General features: G+C 50.0%; 1 protein-coding gene across 1 annotated transcript; it reads left to right on the top strand.

Annotated features, from left to right (window-relative positions):
• Positions 1–5,792: 5,792 nt before the first annotated feature.
• On the top strand, positions 5,793–18,692 carry CCR7 (C-C motif chemokine receptor 7). Its single transcript, XM_022558072.2, has 3 exons — positions 5,793–5,923; positions 11,487–11,536; positions 14,399–18,692. The coding sequence occupies exons 1-3, from the start codon at positions 5,914–5,916 to the stop codon at positions 15,476–15,478; spliced, it is 1,140 nt and encodes a 379-aa protein (XP_022413780.2). The 5' UTR covers positions 5,793–5,913; the 3' UTR covers positions 15,479–18,692.
• Positions 18,693–19,649: the final 957 nt, after the last annotated feature.

The following is a 19,649-nucleotide window of genomic DNA, read 5'->3' as shown; positions in this document are numbered from 1 at the left end:
GGAAGCTCACAGTGTTGAGAGATACTAGGGAATCCCCACTGTCCTGCTCAGAGACCAGCTGAGAAACTGAAACTGAAGGCCTCCAGCCCAAAGTGTGCAATGCCCGCACAGCCAGCGTTGGAGGGATAAAGAAGGACAGTGAGAGGAGGAAAAGGGTCTGGGGTGGGCACCACGGCTTAGCGTCAGGGTGAGGTTGCTGAGGGGATCAGAGTCAGGATGCTCCCTTTCTCTCCTAAGAGCATGGCGCATCTACCACAAAGCTCTCCAGTCCTGCCCTGTGGACTCTCTTGATCTGGGACCTTCTTTGGGGCCTACACTAGGTAGAAAACCAAGAAAATCCCTGGGGATAGCAAGGATTATCCTGAGAAGGGAGCCTGGAAATTATGTGGTCCAATCCCATTACTTTTCAGGTGGGCATCCAAGAATCAGAGAGAGGAATTGACTTGCCTGAGGTCACATAGTCAGTTCTAGCAGAGGCAAGAGTGGGACACATGTCTTCTGCTTCAAAGCTCAATTTTTCTTAGGAGCATCTGGCACATGGAAAAGGGCTTCAGGAGGAAGTTCTGGAATAGTTCCAAACTGAAGTTGCCCTGCCCTTCCTTACCAACGATGGGAGCAGTCAAAACATTTAGAATGCACAGAGAGTTCCAGTTCCACGAGGGCTTCCCACACGTCCATTTGGGGAATTTGGAATAACAGACAGTGGTTAAGCAGTAGACAGGATGCCACAAGAAAGCTCTGCACTTCAGAGTCTCAGACGCTAAAGCTTAGCTGTTTCCTAGGCAATCCAATATCCTCACTTCATACTTGGGAAAACTGCAGCCCAGAGTGGGGAAGCAACTTACGCAAGATCATACAGGGAGCTGGTTAAGAGCGAGGCTTACTGCACTGCATCCCAACTGAATGTTCTTCAAATCTCTGGGGTGAAGGAAAACTATTCTATCTACTTGTCCATCTGTCTTCCAGCCCTATTCAATCATGGATTTCCTTTCCTTGTGTAAGGTAAAGCATCACATCATGCTTGGCCTTGGTCATAACTGGAGGCAACAGGTATATAATCTAGCCTTAACTTCTTCTGTACAGTAGTCCCCCCTTATCTGTGGGAGATATAATCCAAGACCCCCAGTGGATGCCTGAAACCACGGATATTACCAAACTCTATATATCATACATACTATTTTTTCCTATACACACATACCTATGATAGAATTTAATTCATAAATTATAAAGCATATAATTCATAAATTATAAGCATGGTAAGAGATCAATAACAATAACTAATAATAAAATAGAACAATTATAGCAATATACTGTAATAAAAGTTATGTGAAAGTGGCCTCTCTCTCTCTTTCTCTCTCTCAAAATATCTTATTGCAGTGTACTTACCCTCCTTCTTATGATGTGAGATGATAAAATGCCTACATGATGAGATGAAGTGGAATGACACGGGCATTGTCACATAGTGTTAGACTGCTACCGATGTATCATCGGAATGAGTACCATCTGCTTCAGGTGATCCTGGATCATCAAGCCATAGTAACGTCGACGGTTGGGAATCCCGGGTGGGACGGAGCAGGAGGGTGCAAGATTTCATCACGCTACTCGAAATTGTATGCAATTTAAAACTTATGAATTGTTTATTTCTGGAATTTTCCATTTACTATCTTCAGACCATGCTTGACCATGAATAAATGTAACCACAGAAAGCAAAACCATGGATAAGGGGGACTACTGTACCTTAAACTGCTTGGGAACAGGAATCACCTTCTATCCTTCAGGGTGGAAGCAAAAAAGACCCACTCTAGATATTTCAGACAAAAGGAATTTAACATAGGGAGCCAGTTATACAAGTGATAGAAGAGCTGAAAAGTCAAACAAGGGTTGGTGAGGCCACCAGAGATTAACAACAGCAAGAGGTTGCCACCATCCCGAGAGCTGGAGAGACACAGGGAAAAGGTAGTGCTACCAGAGCCCAGAAACTAGGGCAGGAGTTGGAGCCAAGGTGGGGGTTACTTATCAGATGCTGGCACCACAGAGACAGGGACAGGCTGATGGGCTCTGGGGCCGAAAACATGTAGCCATGGCTGGAGATGCCACTGGAAGCAAAGAGAGGAAAGAAATACCCTAGTGATGAAAAATATATGCAAACAGTCCCCACCCCAAAAATACTGGACAGGCTATGCTAAAGAAAAAATAGACTTTAGGACAAAAATTGTTTATAGAGACAAAGGATATGTTATAATGATAAAAGGGTCAATCTATCCAGAAGTCATAACAAATAAACATATATGCATCTAAACAACAGAGACCATAAACACATGAAGCAAACATTGACAGAAATGAAGAGAGAAATACCCAATTCGACAATCATAGTCAGAGACTTAATACCCTATTTTCAAATAATGGACACAACAACGAGGCAGCAGATCAATAAGAAAACAGAAGAATATTACGAACCAACTGGACGTATCAGCTATCTATAGAATATTCATCCAACAACAGCAGAACACACATTCTTCTTAGGTGCACGTGGAACATTTTCCAGGATAGACCATATGTTAGGACATAAAACAAATCTCAATAAATGTTTTAAAATTGAGATCACACAAAATATATTCTCTAACCACAATCAAAAACAGAAGGAGGGCTTCCCTGGTGGCGCAGTGGTTGAGAGTCCGCCTGCCGATGCAAGGGATACGGGTTCATGCCCCGGTCCGGGAGGATCCCACATGCCGCGGAGCAGCTAGGCCCGTGAGCCATGGCCGCTGAGCCTGCGCGTCCGGAGCCTGTGCTCCGCAACGGGAGAGGCCACAACAGTGAGAGGCCCGCGTAACGCAAAAAAAAAATAAGAAAAAAAAAAAAAACAGAAGGAAATTTGAGGAATTCACAAATATGTGGAAATTAAACAAAACACTCCTAAATAACCAATGGGTCAAAGAATAATTGACAAGGGAAGTTGGAAAATACTTTGAGATGAATGAAAATGAAAACACAGCATATAAAAACCTATGGGATGAAGCTGAAGCAGTGCTTAGAGAGAAATTTACAGCTATAAATGCCTATACTAGAAAAAAGGAGAAAGATCTCAAGTAAAGAACCTAACCTTTCACCTTAAGAACTCAGGACAAAAGGAGAAAACTAAACCTAAATCAAGCAGAAGGAAGGAGATAACAAAGGGTAGAATGGAAATAAGTGAAATAGAGAATAGGAAAAAAATAGAGAAAATCAATAAAACCAGAAGTTGCTACATTAAAAAGATCTGCAAAATTGACAAACCTTCAACTAGAGTTACCCTGATACCAAAACCACAAAAATCACAAGAAAATAAAACTATAGACGAATATCCGCACTAAATATAGATTCAAAAATCCTCGCCAAATCCAGCAACATATAAAAAAACATTATACACCATGACCAAGTGATTTATCCCAAGAATTTAAGGTTGGTTCAACATACAAAAATCAATCTCTGTTATACACCATATTTAATAGAATAAGGACAAACATAGAAAAGGCATTTAACAAAATCCAACAAACTAGGAATAGAAGGGAATATGCACGATACTCAAAATGAATCAAAGATAAATGTCAGAGATAAAACTCTTAGAAGAAAGCATAAGAATAAATCTTCATGAACAGGAATTAGGCAATGGTTAAATGTGACACAAAAAAGCACAAGTGACAAAAGAAAAATAATTTGACCTCAAAATTTTAAGGTTTCGTGCTTCAAAGGTCACCATCAATAAAGTGAAGGCAATCCACAGAATTGGAGAAGATATTTACAGATCATATATCTGATAAAGGACTTGTATCCAGAATATATAAAAAAAACTCTTACAACTCAACAATAAAAAAAAAACCAATTTAAAAATGGGCAAAGGATTTAAATAGACATTTCTCCAAAGAAAATTTATAAATGGTCAATAAGCACATGAAAAGGTACTCATTAGTCATTAGGATAATGCAAATTAAAACCACTTAACACCCACTAGGATGGCTAGAATCAAAAGATAAAAAAAAAAACAGACAACAAATTTTGTTGAGGATGTGGAAACTTCATACATTGCTGATAGGAATGTAAAATGGTGACGCCATTTTGGGAAAAGTTTGACAGTTCCTCCGAATGTTAAACATGTACTTACCATATGACCTGGCAATTTTCTCCTAGGCATGTATTCTAGAGAAAAAGAAACATATGTCCACACAAAAACTTGTATATGAATGTTCCTAGCAGCATTATTCATCATAGCCAAAAAGTGGAAACAACCCAAATATCTAACTGATGATGGATAAACAAATGGAGTATTGTTTGTATGGATATCATACAATGGAACATTATCGGACCATAAAAAGGAATGAAATATTAATATATACTACAACATGGAAGAACCTTGAAAACATTATGCTAAGTGAAAGAAGCCAGACACAAAGGCCACATATAGTATAATTCTATTTATGTGAAGTGTCCAGAATAGGCAAATCTATAAAGACAGAAAGTAGATTTGTTGTTACCAGGGGCTGGGGGTGGGGTTGGAGGGGATATGGGGAGTCTTCACTAATGAAGAGGAGGGTGTTACAGGGGGGAGTGATTTAAAATGTTCTAGGGGCTTCCCTGGTGGTCCAGGGGGTAAGACTCCACACTCCCAATTCAGGGGGCCTGGGTTCGATCCCAGGTTGGGGAACTAGATCCCGCATGCCACAACTAAGAGTCCGCATGCTGCAACTAGAAGTCCACATGCCGCAACTAAAAAAACATCCCGCATGCCACAACAAAGATCCCACGTGCCGCAACTAGGACCCAGCGCAGCCTAAATAAATAAATAAACATTTCTTAAAAACTAAAAAAGTAAATAAATAAAATAAAATGTTCTAAAATTGATTTTGGTGACAGCTGTACGACTCTGTGAATATACAACACCACCCAAAAAAAACCGACTGGTACACCTTAAAAGGTTGAGTTAATCTGTGAATTATAACTCAGTAAAGTTGTCATTAAAAAAGGAAAGGAAAAACAAACTTATGGTTACCAAAGGGGAAAGGTAGAGGCAGGGGGAGGGATAAATTAGGAGTTTGGGATTAACATATACATACTACTATATACAAAATAGATAATCAACAAGGACCTACTGTATAGCACAGGGAACTCAACTCAATCTTCTGTAATAACCTATCTGGGAAAAGAATCTGAAAAAGAATGGACGTATGTGCGTGTATAACTGAATCATCGGCTGTACACCTGAAACTAACACAACATTGTAAATCAACTCTACTCCAATATAAAAGAAAAACTAAATTTAAAAAAAAAGAAAACAAAATTAAAAAAAAAAAAGAAAGAGAAGAGGTGAGGGAAGAGAAAAGAAGGAAGGAGAAAAGAAACATCCCGGCACATCCCTCCCCTTCTACCTTCCATCATCTCTCAGTGCCGCCCATTGACCAAACCTACCCAAAACCCAGAGGGCAAAGTAGTTTGGGAAATGTAGTCCCTTGTGACACTGAGCAGGGCAAAGGAAGGATGGGGGTACATCTCTCACTTATCTCTTGACTCCCTGGCACATGGTACTAGGCTATAAACATTTGTCAAATCACTGAATGGCCCCTGTTCCCCTGCCTTGGGCTGGGCCCCTAGTCTGCATAGGGGGCTTTTTGAATGTAAATGACCCGATGATTCATGATCCTATGGCCGGTGAGTGGGCCGTCACTCTCTGTCACCTTCTCATACCCCTCATACCCCTATGGTCCCACGAGGCACCTGAGTCCAGACCCTTAGTGGAGCTGGATTGGACGGAGGAGCAGAGGTGGGAGGGGCAGGGAAGAGGGTGGTTCCTCTCACAGCTTAAAAGGGGCTTGTACGACTTCCTCCCCAGACAGAGGCCGGGCACAATCTTCCTGTGTGGTTTCAGCTGCCGAGAGTGTCATGGACCTGGGTGAGTGAGCCTCCCCCGTGTGAGAGAAAGCAGTACCAGCGTCACCTGGACACCCAGGCTGACTTTGTGGGATGGGGATGGAGGGTGGGGGTGGAAGGCCTAGGGGAGCCTCCCAGAGAAATGAGGTGGCATTGCTGGGAATTAGTGGCTGCTCCCAGAGAGTGCCACCCTGTTCTCCCAGGCATGGAGAGTGCACCTTTCAGACCTGGGGAAGGGGCTAACCATTGGTTCCAGGAAAGATAAGGGGGGTCACATCTTCCAAGAACAGTAGGGACTGCAGAAGGCGGCAGGGCTGGGGTTGGTGGAAATCTGGACAGCATCTGTTCTGTCTCAGCCTGGGGTGATGGGGGAGGCTCTCAGGGACCTGTTTCATCAGGGAAATTTCTCCTTGGAGGGCTCAGGACCCTCCACTGGCCCTCCGATTCCCACCTTTCTCCCAGGCTAAATAGGGATGAGAATGTCTGCTCTTTTAAGGTTGTAACAAGGAGCAGACTAAAGGTGAGTGCATTGTGTAAATGACACTACACACAACGCAATGCAAGCTGTGCTTATTGTCTCTCTGCTGCACATCCCACGGGCAAGCTGTTGCCTCTTGCTGGTTAAATGTTGGGTGGACAACACTAAATGAGACCACAAGGAGCCTTCAGCTGGGAGAAGTCACAGCCAGGGCCTCCAGCACAGCCCCCAGCCTCACTTAATCACTTTTTCTACCCAGGAAAATGATTCATCCCTTTCAAAAGTCTAATCTCGGTCTTAACCAGAGGGAGTCCAAGGGAAGCCCCGAGGAGGTTCTGGGAGTGTTTATCTAGCTCCAGAGACCCCATTTATAAATCTGAGCTGAGGAGTCAGACCCGCCTGAGGCTACGAAGGCCGGATTCCTGAACTGCTCGTTCTCACCGGCAAACAAAGCACCACGGCAGCCTCAAAGCCGCAAGGGGTTGGCTTTAAAAAGTGAAGGTTCCCGTTCACCCTCTGCTATCCTCACAACCCGACCCACCACACCACAGCCTCTTGCCTTCATGTCTCCTTTTTCTACCCACCCAGAATCCTGGGTGGACCCAGCAAACAGATCCTAAAGGGCTAAAGTGGCAGTCCCACACACCGACTGAGAACCCCTGGAAGCCAGGGTCTGATTCTTGCACCTCTGATTCCCAGGTGCTTTGGGGGTATGAGCAGAAAATGTTTGTGGAATGAATGAGTGAATGAATGAATGGCATCAAGAACTCTGATTTCAGTTTTTAAAAATCTCTTCCGGGCTTCCCTGGTGGCGCAGTGGTTGAGAGTCCGCCTGCCGATGCAGGGGACACGGGTTCGTGCCCCGGTCCGGGAAGATCCCACATGCCGCGGAGCGGCTGGGCCCGTGAGCCATGGCCGCTGAGCCTGCGCGTCCGGAGCCTGTGCTGCGCAACGGGAGAGGCCACAACAGTGAGAGGGCCGCGTACCGCAAAAAAAAAAAAAAAAAATTCTCTTTCAACTTCCCCTCCTCCCAGCAGCCTGCTGTCTAATCCCACTCCCCAGACAACCAGCCCCACTAACCACCGTCCCAGAATGCAGCCGTCATCCCCTGGAGACCCCAATCCTGCCTCTTGGTTTGACCTCTGTGAAGGAAACCAAGCAGGTCCCCGTGGTGCGCTGGTAAAGGCTAGAGAACCGGCTCCCCGGAGCAGACTCTGACATGTAGTGCTTGCCAATTTCCATAGTGTAAATTCTTCCACCATAGCTGACTTCAAGCCGTCAGCCGATTTCAAGCCATGAAATGACTGAGCACAGAGTCGGAGAGAGGTGTTCACCACTGGCTCGATGAGCCCTCAGAGCAGCCCCAGCACAGCACGGGGCAGGGGGGTCTCCTCCCAGGACTAGGTTTGGGGGTGCTAGACTCACAGGTGTTAATGCAGGGAGGGAGGTCCCTTTAATGCAGGAAACCTCTGATGCAGGAAAAGGGATGTTCTTACTGCTTCACTCAATTCAAGAAAGCCCCAACGGCTGGCCAAGCCCTAAATACTGGTAGGAGGGGACACCACTGAGACATTTTGCTCAGATCAGACTCCAGGCCGTTGGTAGGACGGGTGGGCCACGAAGGATCTGTTTCTCTCTCTTTGTCAGCCCAGCAGGGAGCCCAAGGTGGGTGAGGGGCAAAGTTTCTGTTACACAAAATGAAAACGCCGAACCCGGGCTGAGTTGGCCTTTTTCATGATTTGAATGAGCAGCCCCAAGACACCTTCCCCATCTTCAAGAAGTGGGGCCTAAGACTTCGGTTAGAATTTTCCAAAGCAGAGAAGAGAAAAATGAGCTGTTAAGATACTCATCTCTCACAGCTCAGCCAGAGATGGCAGCAGATGGGGATGCTAAAGAGATTCAGGGCCAATCCCTCCTGGCCTCTGGGGAGCCTGGCTGGGGAGGAGGGGAACCCTGCAGCCTGGGGGAGCTGTTGGGTAATCTCTCCTCTTTGCTTGGTACTTTCAGTCAACTGTCATTGATGGAGGAATTCAGGCAGGACCAGTCTGGTGGGGGAGAGACACATGTCAATAAGCCACCGCAAGAGAGGGAGAGAGAGTGCTAATGGGCTAACAGCAGGGCGATTGTGAAATCTAAAGAAACGAACAATGAATGTGAGTCAGGGGAGCATTTAAGTTGGGTTTTGAAGGACGTGTAGGAGTTATCAAACCAGAAAACAAGGAGCAAGGGGCCCAGGATGTGGCAGGGATAGCAGACTCAATGGCTCAATTGTAAATGAGGGGATGGGAGTAGATGTAGTAAGTGGAGGGCAGTGAAGTGATTCAGAGGGTACAAGCCCCACCTAAAGGTATCCAAATCCAATTTTTTGCGAACTCCATGTAGCCAAACAGAATATCCTGGAGACTCAGCCTGCAGGCTCCCAGCTGGTCAGCTCTGACAAAAGCTAATAGAGACAAGAAAGAAGCAAGTTGAGGAGGGTGTAAAGGACCTGGCCGTGCCAAGGAGGAAGGGAGAAAGGGAGGCAGGAGGGACAGGCAAGGGCCAATCTTTAAGATTCCGTGTGGCACTGCTAAAAATTTGGGCTTTTTGATGAAAGCAATGGGGAGCCAATGAAGATTTTTCTTTTTCAATTATGTGAGTTAAATAACGTGATCTGTGTTTCAGAGGAGCTCCGTGGCAGCAAAGCCTTATGTTGGGGTAGAAGGGCGGGGCAGATCTGAGATGTTAGGAAGTGGAAGCAGCAGAACTGCGTGGCCAATCATCACTCTTCTCCAATGGGATGGAGGAGACTGAGGATCCCCTTTATGCTCCACAGAGGTCCCTATACACAGCAGCCTCAACAGAAAGGAAGTAATGAGAGCTCATTAAAAACATCTCAGATCCATCTCTCAGCAGCTGTGTGACCCCAGACAGGTGACCTAACCTCTCTGAGCCTCTATTTTCTGGAATATGGAATGAGCCTCACAAGGGGTAACTCACAGGATGTTAGGAGGGAGAGGAACATAAAGCCTGAGAGGCAGCACTGAAGAGCATTTAGGAGTGTGGTTTCTGAAATTAGATGGATTCAAAGCCCAGCTCCACTACCAGATGGTTGTGTGACTCTGGGAAAGTTACTCATCTCTAGTTTCTCTCACTGGGAGCTAAGGTTGGAGTTCTAGGGAATTTCCTTTTCGTTGTGATCATTTCTAGAAACTCAAGAACTCAGAAAATACCCAACAGATAAGTCAACCACTCCTCAGCCCTTGAGATTCCCAGCTTCTCTGGTCCCACTCAAGCTGTTGCCCAAAGCGAGTTACTTTACGACTTTGTAACAGACAGAAGTAAACTGAGTCAAGGCTGTTGACCAGGCAGCCTCTGCCACACACCCGAGTTCCCCTAAGTTCCTGTTTGGTCACCTTTCTTGAAAACGACCTATTCTGGTCCTAGAAGATCCCTGCTCGACGACCCTCTCCAACACACCCGGAAGGAGACCTCACATACACACACCCTCCAGCCCTCCCTCCATACCCCTCCCCCAGCCAGTGGCAGAAGGACTGAGACGGGGCCAGGAAAGGGGGTTGATGGAGTGAACTAGAAACACAACTCATGCTCCTCGTATTTCACCGTTGTGACATCAAAACCTTGAGGTTTCTCAGTTCTCACTGACAGTCAGAGCAGGCTTTCTCTAGAGTAACCGAAAGACGTGTATGTGTTTAAAGAAACCTCGAGCGCTTCACATCAAGATGAGTCAAAGGAGGATGGGCAGCTCATTGGACCATGAAGAGAGTGTGCTTAAGGGTAGAGATGTGGACTCAAACTCAAGCTCAGGGGCCCATGGGTCAATTTGGCAAGGAAGGGGAATGAGAGAGGGGAGCCATGATGTTGTATAGAGATCCATTCCCACCCAGGACTGCAAATACTCAGGTGCAAGCTGGGGACAACGGGACAGTGGATGCCTGTCCCCAGAAACAGAAGACACAACTAGAAAGGCAGGTCCAAGTAAACAGTGGAAGGCTTGACTGCCACGCTCAGCATCAGGGCGTCATCCTTAGGGCTGCGTAGAGAGGTCCTTGGGGCTGGGTAGAGAGGTCCTAATTTAGGAAGAGGGCAGAGTGGGGGTCGGCATCAGAGCTATGCTTTAGGAAGACGCAGCTAGCAGTAGCGTTCAGTATAACTTGGGAGAAATGCCTGTTTATTTATGTGGCTCGATGCCCTTCTTCCTTCCCCTAAGACTCCCCCAAGCCCAGAATCCCGGCCCTAGGCACGCTCCCTGGAGCACAATGCCAATTTGGGTGTCATGCCACAAAATTTCCAGCAGGTGGCGCTGTGGCCAAGCACACAGACTCGCTGGGCCTGTGATGTTGCCTCTAGGAGGAAGCAGAATCCCTTGTTCGCTGGAGGGAGGCCCCCAGCCTCCAGAAGGTGCTAGAAGCAGGATCCCAAGGATCTGCTTGGGATCCCAAGGATCTGCTAGAAGCAGGATCCCAAGATCAGGAGGATCTACTGACCCTCCTGAGACTGGAGGTGCGGTGGACCAACAAGTCCTGCCTTGTAGTCATTCCCGGCATCACAGTTACTGACTCTTTCCTGTGGTCTGGTCCAGTTAGGGGAAGGGAGGCTACAAAGGTGAAGAGGGCACAGATCCCAGACTGTTAAGTGAGATACGATTTCTATATAAATCACCCTATGAACTGTCCCCCCTGCTCAGCCTTTGGAGAAAATAAGTTCCAGTTCCAGCCCTCGGCTCAGCCACAAAGCAGCACTGAGCAGCCAGGGCCCACATCAGGCCTTGTGAGAACCTGGGGCCTCAGCCTGCCGTTCAGCCTTGAGGGGTGGTCTGGGCCAAGATGGACTTTCCAATTCCAGAAGAGGCCCTGAAGGGCCAAGAAGAGGGGAGGGGCTGCCCTGCATTCCGATCCCACCCCTTTCTGGGACCCCTTATGGAGGGGAGGAGGGGAGGGCAGTGAGGCTGGGCAGCTGGCCAGGTGCTCCAAGGCACAATCTGGTTCTCATGTTCTCAAACATGGTGTCTGGAGAATATGATGAAAGTCCCCTGGCTTTGTGGCTTTTTGTCATAACAAAGAGCCATCCCTGCCAAGCAATAACTTTCTCACCTTGTCTCCTGCAGGGAAGCCAATGAAGAGCGTGCTGGTTGTGGCCCTGCTCGTCATCTTCCAGGTAGGTGTCCCACCAAGAAAAGCTCCGTTCCCTCTCCCATACGCCCCTCCCCAAGCCTGGTCCTTCCGAAGCCCAAGCCCTGGGTTCTGGTGGAGACGCTGGGCATTTGCCAGAAAGAAATAGACCCAGACACAAATTTGTCATTCGTTAAGCTGATGGCCACCCCTCCTCTCCATCTGCTGAGTGACCCTAGAAAGCCACGGATGTTCTCCGACATTCCTTTACTCCATTTCCATTAAAACATGGGAGAAAGCAAGTTACCCCACCTTCCCCACCCCACTTCCAATATCCCCATCCCGGAGACAGAAAGATGGACTCCTGAGTTCTTGGAGAGAGTTCTTTGCTTTGCAAAAAGGTTCCTGGGTTTTGCACATATGTGTCCACACCCACACATGTAAATCTTCATATGTGAGCTGAGAAAAGAACCCGTGGCCTGGTGGCTGGTAACTATCCTATCGCCCCAAACCTGTCTCCCTCCTCCACCCTCCAGCCAAAGGCTCCCCTCGAAGCCCCAGTTCCCTTCTGTGAAATAGAGACTGGCCTGAGCCTCACTATGGGGGAGGATGGAAGCACATCCTTTAGAGGGGCCCAGAGCGCTGTAGGAGCAAAGATCCCCAGTTTACAGGTTTCAGCGTCTCAACCCCAGCTGTGGAGACAGAAAATCTGTGCCCAATCAAGTGCCGGAGTTAGAAGAAACTAACTCGTGAAGTCGACTCTCCCCCGTTTGCTGGGGTTGGGAGCTCTCTTGGAGGGGGAGCGGGGGGGCTGAGGTAGGAGCTGGAGAGGCAGCACTTCAGAATTTGGCTCTTGCCCAGGTCTGGAGGCCAAAGGGGCAGCTTTCCAGGAGCTCCGGCCAGAGGCAGGCCCCAAGCTGGGCACTGTTCCCGAAACCCCATCCCAGAGGCCCCCTGGAGCTTGGGCTGTAGCCCACAGCTTGGCGCCCTTCCCCAGCACCACTCCCTCCCCTCTCTCTCCCCTGTTTCCAGGACTCCGGAGGGGCTGGAAGGTTGGGGAGGGGATAAGGGACAGCTGGGCTCATCCTTCTCTTTGCTTGAGGGGATGGATTCCGCTCAGATGGGGCAGGATGTGGTGGGGCTTGGGGCTGCAGAGACACATCAAGCCTGGTGGCCCCTGGTACAGGGGGCGGATACTAAGCAGGGAAAGAGAAGGCAGAACGGGGTGGTGGGGAACACAGGTCACAGAGGCTGGGTATACTGCCCTCCAAGGCCCAGAGCCCCCTTATGTCCAGGAACCCTGGACCTGAGGCCTTGGACATTATCCTGGGCGGCCAAGGGCAGCCAGCCTCTTCCAGGCCTCCCAGGCTGCAATCATGCCTGGAAGAGAGAAAAGTGGTTGCCACTGACTTTTTTTTTTTTTTTTTTTTTGCCACTGACTTTTCTTCTCGAGATAGCAATGCCCAAAAAAGCTCCTGGGCGTGATTTGGTCCTTGCCCTGTTGCCAAGCAGAATAGCGATGAATCCAGAATTTGGAAGTGAGAAAGAGACAGGATACAGGGAAGTCAGGAGACTGGGTTCCCCTTCTGGCTGAGCAACCTTGAACAAGCCACATCGCTTCTCCAAGAGCCCCCCTTTCCTCATCTCTACACTCCCTCCAGTTCCCCAATTGCAGGAAAATCCATCATGTCGAGCTGCCCAGGGCCCCATTCCCAGGGGAGGGACCAGGAGCTTCCTGAGGCAGTCTTCCAGCCCAGCTCCCAGCCCCCCACAGCTTAGCCAGCCCGAGTGCCCTCCTTCATTGATAAAATCACAGCAGGCTGCCTGAACCTTCACCCTGCCCCGCAGATAGGCTAAAAAAAGCCCTGAGCAGCTGAGCCCTGCTGACTGGGATCTGCCAGAAGATACAGCAAGGAAGAAAGAGGAGAGAGGTGCGGGGAGAGGGTTCGAGGATGGAGGGAGGGTGGAGACAGGGCCGTGCTTCCTTCCTGGGCCCGAGAGGACTCAGTCACAGCTGAGGCTGTGGCCCCACCATCCACTTGGGCCTGCATCACCTGAGCTTCTGCCTCATGCTGGGTGCTGTTTCCCGGGCTGCAGGGATCCATAAGTCTTCAAGTCACTGACCACCCCTGATCACGGCAGCTTGCCCCAAACCAGGGCTTTCTGGCCTCTTAATAGAGCTTTGCCTTCCTCTCTTCTCACTCCGGGCCCTCCTCAACCTTAGCCCAAGTGGATTTTCCCTCAAAAACTGGAGTATTTTTGTAGGCCCCCTCCCCTGGAAAGTTCTTTCTACCAGGTTCCAAAGGAGGCTGAAAAAGAAAGACACACGATCCCACTTTCCTGGAGTTTCCAATGGGCAAAATAAAACCTCCATGGAGACGAAATGATGCCAGAATCGAGTTAGGACCCTCCCAACAACCATGTGGAGGAGATAGTATTCATCTCCATTTCACAGATGAGAAAACTGAGTCTTAGGGAGAATGAAGTGTATTTAACAAGCCCAAGGCTCATTTGGCCCCAAAGCCCAGACTATTTCTAGTCCACCGTTAACACCTGTTAAGGTCAAGTCTCTCAGAAGAGTTGGCAAAATCATACACTTGCTCCTTATTAGAAAGGCAGAATCCCAGGCTCCACCCCAGCCCACTAAATCATCTGAACAAGATCCCCGAGTTCATGTGCATGTTAAAATATGAGAAGCACTGATTTCAAATGAAAGAAACACCTGGAAAGTTTAGAAAAACAGATTCCTGGGCCCCAGCCCCTGAGATTCTGGTTCAGTGGGTCTCACATGGGGTCCGAGAATTTGCAGGTGATGCTAACTGCACCTTGAAACCACTGCTCTGGCCAATCCCACAGCAGTGAGATTGAGACCCACTCAGCTAAGCTGGATCGTGTTCCTTCCCCACAGGTGTGCCTGTGCCAGGATGAGGTCACGGACGATTACGTCGGAGACAACACCACAGTGGACTACACGCTGTACGAGTCCGTGTGCTTCAAGAAGGACGTGCGGAACTTTAAAGCCTGGTTCCTCCCGGTCATGTACTCCATCATTTGCTTCATGGGCCTGCTGGGCAACGGGCTGGTCATGCTGACCTACATCTATTTCAAGAGGCTCAAGACCATGACCGATACCTACCTGCTCAACCTGGCCGTGGCGGACATCCTCTTCCTCCTGACCCTTCCCTTCTGGGCGTACAGCGCGGCCAAGTCCTGGGTCTTCGGGGTCCACGTTTGCAAGCTCATCTTTGGCATCTACAAGATGAGCTTCTTCAGCGGCATGCTCCTGCTTCTATGCATCAGTGTCGACCGCTACGTCGCCATTGTCCAGGCCGTCTCGGCCCACCGCCACCGTGCCCGCGTCCTTCTCATCAGCAAGCTCTCCTGCGTGGGCATCTGGCTGTTGGCCGTGGTGCTCTCCAGCCCGGAGCTGCTGTACAGCGGCATTCAGAGGAGCAGCACTGAGCAAGCGCTGCGGTGCTCCCTCGTCACCGAGCGCGTGGAGGCCCTGATCACCATCCGGGTGGCCCAGATGGCGGTAGGCTTTCTGATCCCCCTGGTGGCCATGAGCTTCTGCTACCTCTTCATCATCCGTACCCTGCTCCAGGCGCGCAACTTCGAGCGCAACAAGGCCATCAAGGTGATCGTTGCCGTGGTCGTGGTCTTCGTAGCCTTCCAGCTGCCCTACAACGGGGTGGTCCTGGCCCAGACGGTGGCCAACTTCAACATCACCGGCGGCACCAGCTGCGAACTCAGCAAGCAGCTCAACATCGCCTACGACGTCACCTACAGCCTGGCCTGCATCCGCTGCTGTGTCAACCCTTTCTTGTACGCCTTCATCGGCGTCAAGTTCCGCAGCGACCTCTTCAAGCTCTTCAAGGACCTAGGCTGCCTCAGCCAGGAGCGGCTCCGGCAGTGGTCTGCCTGCCGGCACGCCCGGCGGTCCTCCATGAGCATGGACGTTGAGACCACCACCACCTTCTCCCCGTAGGGGGCTCCTTTGCCTGGACTAGAGGGACGTCTCCCGGGGCCCCTCAGACTGGGGGCAGATGACCCGACAGCTGCTGAGGGGAAGGCCGTTCTGGCCATTGGGTTTTATCTCGTGGTGAAAACCCAAGCCACAGAAGACAGATGAAACCCAACCCTAGCTAGCTACCTCAACCAAGGCTGCAAAGAGACGTGGTTGATAAGCTATCCCAGATCCTGCAACACTCCAAAACCAAGGCCGTTGTCCCCCAAACCCCAAACGAGGGGTGAAAGTCAAGAAGCGGTTCACGCCTCCTGGAGCGAAAGGGCAGAGGCATCAGTGAGATCTAGGGTGGTGGAAGGGGCCTGGCCATTGTTCCCATCAATCTTCTAGAAAGAAGTCCTCCCTGAGACTCAGGGTGAGGGCTTCCAGAAAGCAAGGCTTTGTCCCCAAGACCAGAGACAGTGGGGCAACTTCTCACCTGTGCAGGGGAAGGGGGATGCCAGTGGGTCAAACTAACGCTCTGAATCCCTCCCTCCATCTCTCTTTTCTCCTGTCATCTGAGCCAGCAAGAAACGGCAGCCTCCATGGCCCCTCACCAGCCACCTTTCCTCAGGCTCTCCACGCTGAAGGGGTGTGGTGTTTCCCACAGGCCAGGCCTGGCCACAGCCATTTTCCCAGCCAGGGCGCTGGGGCAGGGATGACTCGTGGCTGGCCCTTCTCAGGTCTCAGCTCTGCTAGGAAGCGGGGAGAAGGCAGGGAGAAAGTTTAAGGGCCAGGGGTGGGGACGACGCTGGCTGCCGCCAGCCAATGAGCTCCTTCTTTGTTCTTTGCCACGGGGACAAAAATCTCTCAACCTGTTCTGCTTTCAATTCATTTAGAGAGCACATTTTACTCATACACAAATAAAAGTTTTCCCTTGAGGAAACAACAGCTTGAAAAGAAAGGGAAAAAAAATTCTTGGTAAATGGCAAATGAGTGTGTTCTTGTTTTGCAAACCCCACGCCCCACCTGACCACCCCCATCCCTTTCCTCCCCCAGGCTTCATTGTTCAGAGATGCTCAGAGCCACGAAGTCTGCTGAGCTATGCTCCGAGCCCTTCCAATGACACAGGCCCACGAGGCTGAACAAGGCAGGAGGGGCAGAAGGGCAGGGTGTCCAGCTTGCAAACACCCTTCTGGAGCTCACAGGACGGGACCCAAGCCTGTGAGGTCAGCAGTGACCCAGGGACACGGTCTGAGCTGAGCTTTAGAAAGAACCAAGCTATCTCTTTGACCTCTATGGCTGGGAACTCTCCCTGACCCTTAGCAGCATTTACACACTGTCCTGTTCATCTGTCCCAGCTCAGTCTGGAACTGGAGCCCCTGAGCCTTGGTCAGTCCCCCTGAGCTCCCAAAACTGGTGTTTAGAGGGAGGGCCTCTCCCTGACACCCATCTACCACGGCATCCTGGATCCAGGGGGCTTGGGATGGGACCTGTGTGATAGGCTGCACCCTTTGCCGGATGCTTAAGCGCCAGGTCGGCCCTTGACCCTCCCTGGCCACTACTGCAGCAACGGCCTTCTGTGGTGTGGACATCCATCCCGGAGGGGCGTGGATGGAGGAACAGCCACTGTCCCCACCACAGGCCCAGGATCCATGTCACTGGGTGCCCTGATGCCTGCCCAGTCCCCGACTTGTCCAAGCCAGAGAGGTTAGTCCAACCTGTGATGTAAGAGGAGGTTTCTGAAGGGCCCAGCACTGCAATAACTCAGGGTCTGCAGGTGGGAGGGAGCTGAGACACTCATGAAAAGGTGATTGCATCCATTTTCTGAAGTGAAAAGAGCCTCACTGGAAATGGAGCCCGCCTGAAAATGAAGCCCGTTCTCTCATCTCATAAGCACGTTACCCTCCTCCACAGGATGCACTGGGCTCAAGCAGGGAACCAGCGCCCTGAGAAGGATGAGGCTGGCACGTGGGGCAACGGCACCTGCAGCCACTTTAATATTAATAGGATCCGCTGCTCATGGGCCGTGCACGAGCCGTGGGGCGCGAGGGGTGACCCCAGCATGCCTGGGGCCCTGAGGGGAACGTGCCCCGTGTGTGTGGGTATGGGGGCCGCTGGTATGCACAACCTAATGAGCTTACGGGTGGGAAGGCGATCCTTCTCCGTTCCTGAAGGGAGGAATGTAACAGAGCAGCCATGAACAGGACGCCAGGCCAACCGCACAAACATGCCACCTCAACTTCAAATACATTTTTTTATAATAACTGGACACCTCCAAGTATTTACAAAACCCCCAGCAATGTTCATTCCCCAAAGTGCTGTATCTCAGAAGCTCTGACCTTGGCTCACTGCTGGCCTGGTCCCTGCTCCCTTGCCCAATGCTGTCATGTGCCTACCCTGAGCTTGGGGGCGCCCTGGGAAGAAGGAAGAGACTCACTGGGGAGCCCCCAGGGCCTCTCTCTCTCTCTCTCTCTCATCTGCCTCATACAACTGGCCCACCTTTCCGGGTTCATGGCCCCACGGCCCCTCCGAATTTCCCCTTCTTTCCATCACCAGCCCCTCGTCCCCTCTTCCTCCCCAGGCTATAACCTCAGGCTACAAATCTGCCCTTGTAGCCAAAAGGCCCACATCTCTCGAATCATGGACTAGTGGAGCTGCAAGGAACCTCAAAGATCAGCTGGTCCAACCCCCCACTCATTCTCTAGTTGGGGAAACTGAGGTCCAGGGGCAGGAGCTGACTTGTCTAAAGAGACATTGCAACATGGGGATAATGGATAAACTTGCTTTGGGGGCCTAAGGATCTGGCAAGAATGCAGGAGGCGGGCGGGGGAGAGCAGAGGCTCTGGAGCCCGGCCGACTTGGAATCTCATCTCTGCTGCTTCCCAGCTGTGTGACCTTCAGCTGTTGCTCAACTGCTCTGAGTCTCAGATTTCTCAAGTGCAAAACGGAGATGATCTGGCAAACATTTAGCACAATGCCTGGAATGTCGAGTGCAGTGCGAGAAGCACAGATTCTGCAGGCAGATTGCCTGGTTTGAATCTCAGCTGCACTACCTGGGCTGGTTACTTAGTCTCTCTGTGCCTCGGTTTCCTAATCTGTATAATGGCAATGATCATAATACCTACCTCCTAGGATTGCTGTGAGGGGTAAATGAATTCCTATATGCAAAATGCTTAGAAATCCTTACCAAAGTGTTGTTGGTAATCATTAAGATGTTTAATAAAAGGTAGCCTTAAAAAAGTTGCTAACCACAAGGAAACCAAATTCATTTCCATCCCCATACAATTTTTTTTTATTGGAGTATAATTGCTTTAGAATGCTGTGTTAGTTTCTGCTGTACAATGAAGTGAATCAGCTACTATATGTATACATATCCCCTCCGTTTGGACCTCCCTCCCACCTCCCCCCGCACCAATCGCACTCATCTAGGTCATCACAGAGCACTGAGCTGAGCTTCCTGTGTTTTAAGCTGGAGGGCAACTTTTAAATTAGTCTCTGCTTCCCTCCCATTGTACAGGTGAGTCAACTGAGGCTCAGAGAGGGAAATGACTTGCCTGAGATCTCCCACGAGCTCTAGGCAATGCTAAAACGTGAACCCTGTTCCCGAGCTTCCATCCAGAGCTCTTGTCCCAGCCCTCCCACACTCACTTGCACACATCCACCCTGGCACACACTAGCCTCATCCCAGACCATCCAGCTCATCTCTGGCAGGCACTGTCCCTCTTGTCCTTGTTCTCCTTAAAGAGAACCTTCCCTCCCCACTTCAGTAGTTCCCGTCCTTGACATTGGGCCAGGGAGAATGACATGCAAAAGAAATATGGTAGCAGGTCCAAAGGAAATCAGGCAACTGATCTTTTTTAAGAAAGGATCCTCTCTGGGAGTTAGGTCCTCAGTTGCATGTCTGTGTTGAGGGTGAACAGCTGGAGGGAGAAAAACTGGCCTCTGGGGGTGGGGGTTAAGACCTATGAGATGGGGAGGGAGCAACTCTGAGTGGTGAGCAAAAGGCAGGGGAAGGACGAAAGGGGTGGGTCCTAAGGATGACACAGCTGGGGGCCAGACTTGCAGAGTATTCTCAGTGTGTAGAAAGATGTCCCCACCTACACACACACACACACACACACACACACACACACACACACACAAGCATGCACAGACACACAAGCCACACACACACCCCAACCCCACACCATCACCACCACCCTGTCGTTTG

Source organism: Delphinapterus leucas, chromosome 19 (genome assembly GCF_059928025.1).
Source record: "Delphinapterus leucas isolate spDelLeu-1000000601 "Yukka" chromosome 19, BTC_Dleu_Yukka2, whole genome shotgun sequence".
NCBI lineage: Eukaryota > Metazoa > Chordata > Mammalia > Artiodactyla > Monodontidae > Delphinapterus > Delphinapterus leucas.
Note: the sequence above shows the minus strand (reverse complement) of the source record. Positions and strands in the feature narration are given on the sequence as shown.

Bases quoted from the DNA above. Each gene is read 5' to 3' on its own strand.
- CCR7 (XM_022558072.2), top strand. The intron at 11,537-14,398 runs GTAGGTGTCCCA...CCTTCCCCACAG, and splicing joins CCCTGCTCGTCATCTTCCAG to GTGTGCCTGTGCCAGGATGA.